Source organism: Furipterus horrens, unplaced genomic scaffold (genome assembly GCF_987537825.1).
Source record: "Furipterus horrens unplaced genomic scaffold, mFurHor1.1.pri manual_scaffold_8, whole genome shotgun sequence".
NCBI lineage: Eukaryota > Metazoa > Chordata > Mammalia > Chiroptera > Furipteridae > Furipterus > Furipterus horrens.
The window spans coordinates 31,435,200-31,447,225 of NW_028327178.1; the positions used below are offsets into that span (position 1 = coordinate 31,435,200).

The following is a 12,026-nucleotide window of genomic DNA, read 5'->3' on the forward strand; positions in this document are numbered from 1 at the left end:
ATTTATTTATTTATTTTTTTAGAGAGGGGAAAGGAGAAAGAGAAGGAGAGAAACATCACTGTGTGATTGCCTCTCACTCGCGCCCCTGACTGGGGACCTGACGTGCAACCTAGTCATGTGCCCTGACTGGGAATCGAACCAGCGACACTTGGTAAAAGTTCATTGCATTCTAATGTGATAAACACCTTTCTTTGGCACTGCAAAAGTAGAAGTTTAAAAATGGTGGGGAAATTTTTGTACTGAATATGTTAATATTTTTCAAAAAACATTAAGATTTACTACCACTTGAATTGTATTTGAGAATTGAGAGTGGCAACATTTTCACTTTGGGACTGTGAACTAGAAAAGTGTAATTATGATCACTTTATCAGAGTAGCAAGTAAGTGTCAAGTTAGAATGACGCTGTGAGACTCATTATGCTGTTATGGATCATTTGGTCCAACTATCTTTATGTGGCCAGTATATTGTTCCAGTTCATGCTGGTCATATCAGACGGGAACAAGGATCTTCTATACAGATCCTGTTATGTGACCCTCGTAGCTCAGTTGGACAGTGTAGGCTGCCAGAACCACTGGAAATAGGACAAATTACTCTCTCTGTCACTATAACATTTTGTGTGAGAAGCGGGTCAAAGGTTGTAGTGGGAGGTTGCATGAGGGAGCCAGAAGCTGAGTAAGTCTCCGTTACCAAATAGCTACCCTGATGCAAAGGGTCAGGGATGGGAATGGCTGGTTGGAGAACAGAGCCACAAGCAGACAAAGCAGCAGCTCCTTGACCGTCTGACAAAATCTGGCACCTAGAACATTCTGACTGACGGATTTCTACAGAATGGTCACAGGATCCAATCCCAGAACCACTATTTTGGGTGGGTGGCTGAGATGGTTTGGCTTTGCTATCCAGCCCAAGGCTTATCTCTGCGAGTTGTTTAAATTTCGGGCCCAGTGAATCCAAGAAACTCTCATCTAGGTCATCGGCAATAAAGCTGCAACAACCCAGGGAGCCCACGGGGGAACTAGGAGCACCCAGTCCTTCGTTGTCATAGATCAGCAAGCAGTCATTTGCTTCCTGGCCATTGTCTTCCTCTGCACAGGCAACTGCTTTCTAAAGATGCAAAAAAGTAGAAAAATGAATTTTAAAAAGGAGTCAGAACTCAAGGTTTGATCATGAGTGCATAGTTTAGGTAATCCATAGACATAAAGACATACTCTTTGTACCAAAAATCATTTTACAGAAATTGTCTGGTGTTTGGAGAGTAGTGTAGTTGACATTCCCTCAAAATTGAGCCTGGCCTAGGTTCATGTTCTAATTCCTGATTTTGAAGGCATTTACATGGATTTATGCCTATAGAACAAATGTGAATGAAGCCTGCAGGTTACTTCCTGGGCCAAGTGTTAGGGTACCTGTGTGTGCTTGTGTTAATGTATGTTTTTGTGTTTGGGGGTCGGGGGAAGTCATCCTACCGTGCACTGTCAGACAGAGCTCTCGCCCAGGCTGGAGTCTTTACCTAGACCCTGCAGCTCTTGTGGGAGCCTGTCCTGTAATCCCATAACTAGAGCCCATACCAGCTCAGAATATTCTCAAAAACCTCATCCCCGACAGTCTATCCTCAAACACAGTGTTAGCGTTCATCTGCTCATACAAGGGCAAGATCCTGGCACTTACCATCAGTTCGGATACCAAAACTATATGTGAGATCTGTTCTAATGACAACACACTAACCAGGAGGCAAGCAACCTGCCTCCCATAGTCCTCTCTGTTCTTACATTCTTGTCCCTTTTTGCTTCTATGCTCATCTGGTCTTCAATCACGTTCCTTCTTCCCCCTTTTATTTTTGGGTCTTTAATTCAATGATTCTTCAATTTTTTTTTTTGGACGGAGACCACTTTGAAAATGTGGAGAATACTATAACCCTTTCTCATACAAATATATGCACTTGTGTTCTGACATCCTTTATGGTATAGGAAATACAAAATAAGCTGCTTTGTGTTCCCAAGGAAGATGTTGCTGATCCTGAAATGTAAAAGATTTTGCTGTCTGTTGCTATTCTAGTTGGAAGGATAAAGTGCCCCTTGCTATGTTTTCTCACCTTGTATCTATTTACTCATCATTCTTTTGACCAGTAGCCCAGTTTGGGCAGCCATCCTAGATTATTTGTATTATTTAGGCAAAGAACTCTATTTTTCTTATATTTTCACAAGCTGTAAAAACAATAAACTGAAAAACTAAAATATAGTCAAGTTCAAAGATCTGTAATGTAAATAAGATACTGGAGCCACAAAATTATTCACCAAATTACCTGAGAAAAGTAGGACTCCAAGAAATTCATGCTTATTTCTCCTTCACCATATTCCTTCTGGGTTCCTCCAGTGGAATGCCTTGTTCGCATTGTTCCCGACTGTCCTGTAGAACAGAAGCCAAGTCCAGTGGTTGCTCCAAATCCTGCAGCAGCTCCAGATCCTCTAGATGCTCCAAGCTTGGTGGCCATCTCTATTCCTGAAGTTTCTTCCACCATTCCTCTGGCACATGTGTTTGTACAAAGTTCTAAAAACAAGGGAGAAAATTCTGTAACATCTCATGCTGTGATTTTTCTTTCTGGTTTTTGATATCTATGATATTAAGTAAAGCAAATCAGTGGGAAAAAACACAATTATATGACTAGAAGTGATAATAACATCCCATGGTCTGTTATGTGAGAGTTACAGAGGAGGTGAGAATATAACAGAGGCTATTAGCAGATGAAATAGCTCTGAAAACATACTGATTGAAAAAGGTACAAAGGAAGTGGATTTTCAGTGACAACAGCCAGAAATGGAAAAGTAAAAACAGAATGTTCAGCACACAGTCATGGAAAACTTCTAATGCAGTCCTTGTTTGCTTTCAGGGAAAAAAATTGTAATTAAGCTGTCATATTGGCTCAATATGAAAGCCAAAGAGAAAACATGCAAATTAGCAGATGCTAATTTGATGCTTTGGTACCTAAGGAAAATTTAATGAGTTGTGACTTTCCTGCCTGTTACCTTTAAATTATACTTTCATGGAAAGTTCTATCTTCCTAGAGAACTCTAAATATAGTTTTTGCTATATAATTATAATGGGAGAGCCTGTGAGGACTGGGGTCACTGATAAAGACTGACAGTTGCTTTTTGGGAAACATCTCATGCAGATTTTGCAGGATGGATATTTAAAAGCAATCTATTGCTAAGTATGGAATTTAAAAGAATTTTAATATTAGGCATTAGATCTTACTGTTTCTCTAGTTTATGCCTTGGTTGTGGCATTGAGATAATATAAACAAAATAGTCTTTGGTAAACCAAAGAAAAAACTTCACCTATATGACAACATAAGCCCTCTAGTCCCATTATGATTGAAATAAGAATTGGTCATTGAACTCAAGTCAGGATACTGTTAGTTTTGGGGGATAAAGAAGCAACAAGGTCGAGGACATGTACACATGGGGCTTTAACTGCAAACAGTACTAATGTTAAGAATAGTCAAAGTTGGGTGGTGGGTACGTAGTGTTTGTTTTAGTTTCCTTTATATTTTCCTATATGTGTGAAATCTTTTCTAATTAAAAAAATCATAACTGACTGTCTGAGAACTATAGTTCAGTTTATTAAAGTTTGAAAAAAGTATAACAAATCTTCAGATATTTAAAATGGTGGCATCATTGGGAAAATGAACTTACTGAAGCCAGAGCTAGGTCACAGAATTGACTAAAATACTAATAGTAAACCATTTCTTTGAAACCCTATTTCAATTATACCATCTCTCAGCATGTACACATATATGCAAACTATTAAGAAAAGAATTCAGAATGCTTATTATTTTTCAATATTTTTTATTTAACCCGCTATTACTTTTAAAAATTAATTTGATGTCCACTTACCAGAATTTTCCACGAAATCAGTTCCATTGGAGGTTATATGTGGCACACAAATATTTGTGATTTCCTGCAAACCCTATTTAAAAAATAAATACATTTAAAATATGAACCAGATTTTGTGGCCCTTTGTAAATGGTGACATTACAAGAAACCCAAATTCTTGCAGGAATAACCATTTTCATGATTTAACATCTGAAGAACTAAGATCTTAAAAGGCTCCATTCATATCAGCACTAACTCACAAGGGTACCCCCTTGACAAGTTAAGGAGTCTTTTTTTAAAAAAAACCCATTACCCTTTTACTTATCTGAATATAAATAGAATTTTGCTCTATATAATTGAAATAAATGTTTTACAAACTGGATCCTCACCTTGTCTTCAGGTTGAGCTCCTTCGATTCCCCATTGATGAATTGTTCCTTCTGAACCATCAGGAACTGGGATGAATCCAGCTGTTCCTCCCCCTATGGGACCTTTCCCACAGTCACAGGTCAGCAGCAGGAGTGGGGCCACTAGCATAATGGAAAACAAAATATCGAGACATTTTGATCACTTGGAAATGACCTGACAAGTGATATGACACTAGTCAGAAATGTTTCAAAGAAAATGCAATATTTGTAATCTAATACATTCAGAAAATCTAATAGAAATGCTAGTTAATTTCTATAAAATAAATTTGGTAAATTAAGCATACTAATATTTCATATGATTGTGAAATGAAGGAGACAGATTGGGTCATTCTTATGCTGTGTATATTGTTGTCTTAAAGTAGGCACTGTTTGATGACTGATAAATGCGGTTGTTCAGTTCCTCAATGCTTTTTCGTAATATATTTATATTACTATTGCATTTATTTGTACACGTTGAGGCTATGTACATGGTGTCAAGCAAATACTCACCTGGGTGGTCAAGATTTTAGGTGGGCATGATGTTTTAACAATCTGGTCTCTAGTGATGCTGTAGTAAACAGCAATCAAACCAGCAAACTCCCTCCACGGGCAGAGCGATGATCTAGTATCAGTGCACTCTGCATTATGATCTAACGGCCCCTAGCTTGGAGGGGCCTTCCTGCCACTGCCTCTCTCACCTCTGGGCAATAAAGAATAACATCGTTTTCATGCTAGTCAAGGAAGCGCTTCCCAGGCTAGGTAGTCAGTGACTGTACTCCTGCCTCTGGCCTGTAAAGGCCACTTTGGGCTCATGTTTGAACTCAGCTCACTCGGAGGCAGCTCAGTGAGGTGTTTAAGAGCACAGCCACTGGAGTCAGACTTCTAGGGTTTCAGTTTTTGTCTCCACCACTCACCAGCTGGATGTTATGTCATCTTCTCTTGCCTCCATTAACTCATCCAAAGAATGGGAGAATAAATGGTATGAACATCATAGATTGTTGTAAAGATTACATGAGTTAGTACAGGTAAAGGACAGTAGTGAGCTCTATAAAGATTTGCTAGTATTGTTTGGATGGGCCACATAAATTATGCAAATTTTCAGTCATATATGTGTAAAATCAGGCCAAGTGTGTAAAATAAAGTAGGTTGGATGTAATTACTATATTTTCTCAAAATTTCATATAATGTGTATATAGATGATTACTTCTAAAAGCTTTATTTATTTTCTATTATATGACTTTATTAAATGTTTGGGAAGGATTGAATATTGTGAGTTGACAAATTAGTTTTGAAAGGTGATGTACAACTGTATGGTCGGTGTTTTCAGGTGGGCATTGTAATTATAGTCTTAGGAAACTTGTTTGTTTATCACTCTATGTGCAATATGTGTTTGGTTTTTGTACATATCCACAGAAAAATTTTCAAAGTCTTGAGTATATTTCTACAGACTGAAAAATGTGTGTTCTGTTCTGTACAAAATTTAAGACATGGCATTTTGCAAATGCGAGGATCACATGAAGCAAATATGGTTTTGGGACTAACACAGTATTTTTCTCTGACTGCCATAATGAGTCACAATCCCAAAGGTTCAGTGGCCTGCAGGACATCGCCACATCTCAAAATTTAACACTTGAAAATCAAACTCATCATTGCCACCTTACATATCTGCAACTTTTCTGATATTTTAAATTTCACTTAATGGTTTCAGAAGCAAATGAATTAAATGGTTCACTTTTTCTGTCATTAGTCTCCAAATCCTCTCCACGTATCCGTTATGCCTTTTTCCAGTCTCATGTCAAGGCTGTAAAGTTGGCCTCGCTCTCTTCTAAACTATGACAATTACCTCTTAACTCTTCTTTTTTTTCTCATTTACAGTATGCATTGCTGTCAGTGTTATCTTTCTAAAATATAAACATGATCATGATAGTCTTTTATTCAAATATGTCCAGCAACTCCCCATTCTCAGATCCTAAAGTACAAACACCATGTGTTTGTAAGTCCTTTCAAATTAGTCCCAAAATATTCTCCAGTTTCACCTTCACGCCACAGTTTTCCCAAGTGTTAGCCTCCCAAGGCTGTTGGATTCTTAAAATATGCTAAGCGTTTTCCGGCTTTGGCAAACGCTGTTACTCTCTGGAAACTCCTTTCCTTCTTGTACTTACTATATCTTACTCATTTTCCAAGACTCAAGATTCTGCAAGCTTATTCAATATTCCTTTTATTTCCTTCTATTATAGCTTTATCATGGCATAATTTTGTTCCATATAGTTAGATATGCACAAATCTGTGAGCAGCATGAAAAACCAGAACTCACATATATGCACTTGAAAAATCTTTGTTTGTTGAAACTAATATATTGAAAAACTGAAACTCTAGGTGTCAATATCAGCTAGTAAACAAAATGCTGCACAATAACTTCAGAATAGTAAACACTTCAGAGGAAAGAAGAGGAAGAATATGTAGCATGTGTAGTAGGCCACTAGATGTATGCATAAAACTTTATTTAAAAAGAGAGATTTGAGAAAATACAAAAATAGTATCTATTAAGTCTGAGTGGTGATTATAGTTATAAGGTTATATGTGTACAAATATTAATATCTGTTAATTCTAAGTTATAATTGTATTTGTGCCTTTCATGTAATTTTCTGTACTTCTATGTGGTTTAAAAAATTTCATAAATTAAAATTTAAATGAATAGGTTGAAGTGGATTTGATCATAATGAAAAATCATTTTAACTCTAAAAGTCTATGGTTTTATAGTAAATTAGGGAAGTGATTGTGAATTTATCAAGCATTTCTCTTATTTATACAATAATTTAGCAGAAGTTATTTTAAATTAAAAATATGATTTGATTCACAAAATTTTGATTTAAATGCAGCTTTTTAGAAACCTATTGAATATATTTTACTTATTGAAAAATAATGTAGGCCTGTAGTTTCCCTACATGTGTTCAATAAAATTAATCATATTATGTATAGAAACTTTAAAGGGGGTATATGTTCAGGTGGTAAGCTATTTTAGGAAGTGTTGAATTAAGCGATAATATCTTAGAGCCTATGATATATTAATGTGTATTGTAAAGCTCAAATAAAGCCTATGATTTCCTATGTATTTCTCCTAAATTCATTTGTCCAAGGTTCTCTTTTTATTTCAGAATCTCATGAGGCTTGAATATGGCAAAAACATTTTAGAAAGTGTCTCACTCATGGATAAAGTCATTATTTTGACCACGAATATTACTGTTGTGTGTAGAGAGGGTTCATGCTGCCCCCCCCCCAATTGATTCTGTTGTGCTGTTTTCTAAATGTCTAACATTTATGACTTTCTTATGTCTTATGCTAATGGCTAACACTTATGACTATTGGTTATGACTGACATATATGACCTGCTTTGCTGTGTATGAATATAGATGGTTGGCAAGTGACACGTTAACTTTAAACACTTCAGGCTCTTCCTGAAAATGCCATTTCTCCTTGGCTTTGCCTGCAGAACAATCAGGGCAACTTTCTTCTGCTTTGCAGAGCGCATCACCTGCGTAGTGCAAAGGCCTCTGCCGATGCTGACGCCCCGTGAGGAGAAGAATGAAGCGTTGGCATACTCACACAGCAGCAGCAGCAGACCGAGGAACATCAGGCCGATGGCGGCAGGCCCCAGCCTTCCAGATGATGGCTCTTCCTCATACCTGGGCCCAGGGCGTGAGGCTGTACAGACGTCCCTGTTGTCACACTGACAGACCTCCACGGTCAGACTCTCTGGAGTCTCACACTGCCTGTCTTGTCTGTCTGAAATTATGAGGGCGATTCTGTACACGCCAGGGGATACCTGCTGCCGGGCTGTTAGGAGTGCAGAGGTAGCTGCGGAGAAACAATCATACAAATCAACGGTAGGATAAGGTGTCTTTTGCTCTTAAAATAACTTCATTTTTTGTTAACAGAACCAGAGTTGCCATAGACATTGCTGTCACAAATAGTGAGGCTAATAGTAGGGTGAGATTTGAGCAGTTATGAGGGCTTTAAGGAATTCAGTTGGGTAAACGGGGCTGTATTTCCTCTTTGTCCCAGATGGGCCCATTATAATCTCCCATAAAGACTTAATCTTAACTTGAATTTTCCCACAAAATGGGGTGGGGTGGGGTGGGATGGGGGGCAGATGTAAGTTAAATCCCAGATGTTTCTTTTCTGGGGCTTATCTACTCTCCTGCATGTCTGTACCAACCCCTTGACTCTTTTTTTTCTTTTAAAAGATTTTATTTATTTATTTTTAGAGAAAGGGAAAGGGAGGGAGAAAGAGAGAGAGAAACATCAATGTGTGGTTGCCTCTCATGTGCCCTCATCTGGGGGCCTGGCCTGCAACCCAGGCATGGGCCCTGATTGGGAAACAAACTGGCGACCCTTTGGTGTGCAGGCTGGTGCTCAATCCACTGAGCTACACCAGCCAGTGCCCCATTGACTCTTGTGTGGCGCTCTGAATGTATACCTTCTGCCTAACTCCATATTTTTGTGCCTGGCTTACTAAAACTGAACTTCTGCTTTGGCTGATGCTACCTCCACGGCTCCTGTCAGCCCTGATCCCATGAGCCTAATGCTGGTTGTATGGGATTCCCTGTGGTGAAGGCTTGTCTATCCGACTCATGAGCATTGATTGCTCTCCATTCTCCATTACTATGTTGTCCCTCTCTGAGTGGGCTCCAGCAGCAGCTCTTGGTAGCTGCAGGGCTGTGCTGCTTAAAATAGTCTTATTTAGTTAGTTAGTTACACTTCATATTATTTTGTATTAGTTTCAGGTGTACAGCCTGTGTTGAGTCAGTCTTCACTCCACCAAGCCCTTTGCCATTATGCCTGGTCCACCCAGTCCCACCACAGTTGTCTGGCCCAGCCTCTCCTGAGCAGGTACCAGCTCCTGTCTCTCTCTGATATTTCTTGTGCAGCCTTTTCATTGGTCATGTGTCTGGTAAAACCATTTGCTGCTAAATGCTACCTGTATAATTTGGAGCTCAAACCTTACACCAGGATCAGTAAGGCCCCAGGAAAGAAGGCTGTGGAGAACAAGTTCCCTTTGGTGACACTAACAATGACTGATACCTGTGACTGGGGCACCATGGAGCACATTTATAAAAGGAAGTAGGATTGGTTCAGAAAAAAGTTAGAAAAAAGTACCATGGAGCACATTTGTAAAAGGAAGTAAGATTGGTTCGTAAAAGAGTTAGAAAAAAGTGAGTTCATTTACAAGGGATTTGAGGTGGCCTGATGGTCACTATGGAATTTAGAAAGGGAGTAAGAGTCTTACTAAGTCTAATGGCTGTTTCTATGAGACTCCTGGCAAAGGTAGGAAATGTAAAATTAGCATGATAAAGGCTAAAAGAAAAGGAAGGATGGATTAGCTCTTCCCCATTGGCTAATGGGGTTTACACAGTTCTGTTCACCATGTGTTAAAGATTCCTGACTAGAGATGCACTAAGTAGCACTCCCTATGAGCTTTGAGCAGGCCAACACTTCTCATGCTTTCTGTCTGTTCACAGCCTGCCCAGTAAGAAAAGTTTATGTATTTAGAAATCTAAACAGCTCTGCAATAAAAGAGATGCCTGACTTCAATGTTATTTTGGTGTGCTCTGGAGATAGAAATAACATATAAAAATAAAAAAATTTGGCGTCCACATGAAAAACAGAAACTATTAAATTGTGCTAACATTATATCATATCATTTCTTTCCTCTCCTGAAAAGAGAAGAAATTCATGAGGCTAAGACCACATCTTCATTGCAGATAATTTTTTCAGTTGCTCTTGGAAAGAACTTGCTCCCACGTGAGCTCTTATCCTTCTGAAAATATAAAGAAGCAGCAACTTTCATTTATGGATGTAACTTTATTACTCACCATTAAGAGTTGTGATGCTCCATACAATTGGCAATTTTACAGATTGATCTTCCAGTGAAAATGTGTAGGGGCCAGTATATTTATTACTATCCTGTGCTCTAGCTGAAACAACCACGGAAGGAGATGAGCTGCAAATTGTTTCCTTTTCAAGGACAGTTGTTGGACAGTTTTCATTAAAACCAGGTACTTCCACATATATGGTGCCTGTCGATGTTTTACCTGTGTTTTCTGTAAGAATGACATTTTAAAGTTAAAAAGAAACAGAACGAATTGTCCACAAAATTAACTTTTTAAATTTCTCTTTTATGTAGCCAAGTTAGTGTCTTTTCATGAGAGATTATATTTGTTATTCTCACAGATAAAAATATCCTACAGTTTCCACATCTTGTAAAAAGCAAATTTAAATTTATTAACTTGGTTGGCTTCTCTAATTTGTGGCATTGGCTATTAATTTAATATGCTTGGGACCAAGACCTGTAAAGTGATGAATTCACTGACTACAAATGAGATCAACATAAAAATAATAGTTTTCTTCAATGCATTCCACTTTATGATCCCAGCACTGTGTGAAAGATTTTTGCTTCTAATACCTGAGCCAAAGTATTTGGAATAAGAAATGATTTATTTTTGTTACCTAAGATATAAAAGTTCATTGAAGAAAAATTTAAATATGTTGACAATCAAAAACAACAAAATGAAATCTCTCTGTGGTGGGATTGAGTCATTTCTGTATTTTCCCTTCATGTATTTTGCTGTTTTCCCAGATTATATGATTTTTAGTCTTTATTCTTTTGTTTCATTTTTATGTGTGCTCATTGCCTTGAGCATGTATTAATTTCATACTTGGGGAAAAAAGCACATTCAGTGAATAATACTTTTAAAACATCCCATAAGATTTTATTATTTAATAATATAAGCACATGAGATCTCTATAAATAACTCATTCTATAAGTAACTCACAAAGGCACCTCACATTGGAGTTGAGCTTCCCTGATAGGCTTTCAGTACCAATTTTTATCCACCATTCTCAAACCCAGAAATTCTGGTGGGTCTATAAATCCCTGTCCCAACCATAACAAGCAGAACACAGGACAGAACACAGAATTCACTAGCACCACAAACTCCACTGAGATGTTGGAATGCCCAGTTTTCTAGGCTCACCTGCCTCAGACTTGAGACTCAAAGCCCTAAGATCATTTATCTAGTGATAAAGGCAGTTTCTTAAATAATCATAACCATCTATTCAGAAATAAATGCAATTGGAGTAACATTTCTCTAAATTTGATTGAAATAGTTTTCCTTACCATCAATGGCCAGAATCTCAGCTATGATTGTTTTGTTGACAATGAAAGTAGAATCCCGATAAATGTTTTTGGCAAATTTTATTTGGGCCGTTTTTGAATCAATAATTAGCAGACCACCATCATTGCGTCCCATGACATATCTGTTTTATAATAAAAAAAGGTAATAGTTTTCTTTCAAATATGAAATGTTGTCTAATGAAAATGACTCATTTTGTGTTTAATGTTTTTATATTGAATATAAGACATTGAAATATGCTTTTATAAAGAGTAGCAGAAAATTAACATATTAGCATGGACAAACAGTATTTTATGATCCTTGAGTATGCCTTAGTCTGGTTTTCCAAATTTATGCTTTGTATAATAAACTGTGTCCTTGCTCTTTATACTACAGTAACTACTTTTGCATAGTGTGCTTAGATTTTAGGCATATACAAAGGAGGCACCCTTCAAAAACCAGAATTATGATCTGGAGGGTGGGACCCTTGTAGTACAGGCTCCCCGCACTAGGTCAGTGTTCTAGGAACCTACCTGTATTGGTATACCAGCTGGCATTGTTGTGGAGGCTGCCTTCTGTTTC

At 37.8% G+C, this 12,026-nt stretch overlaps 1 protein-coding gene across 1 annotated transcript in view; it reads right to left on the bottom strand.

Moving 5' to 3' along the window:
* Nucleotides 1-12,026, bottom strand: part of DSG3 (desmoglein 3) — a 29,703-nt gene continuing 17,677 nt past the window's right edge. The window contains exons 10-16 of the mRNA XM_090285679.1: nucleotides 11,450-11,589; nucleotides 10,146-10,373; nucleotides 7,876-8,127; nucleotides 4,256-4,395; nucleotides 3,888-3,960; nucleotides 2,297-2,541; nucleotides 1-1,101 (exon numbers count right to left, since the gene is read on the bottom strand). Of these exons, the coding sequence (XP_090141805.1) occupies nucleotides 484-1,101; nucleotides 2,297-2,541; nucleotides 3,888-3,960; nucleotides 4,256-4,395; nucleotides 7,876-8,127; nucleotides 10,146-10,373; nucleotides 11,450-11,589 (1,696 nt within the window). The 3' untranslated portion in view covers nucleotides 1-483. The remainder of the gene's footprint in view (nucleotides 1,102-2,296; nucleotides 2,542-3,887; nucleotides 3,961-4,255; nucleotides 4,396-7,875; nucleotides 8,128-10,145; nucleotides 10,374-11,449; nucleotides 11,590-12,026) is intronic.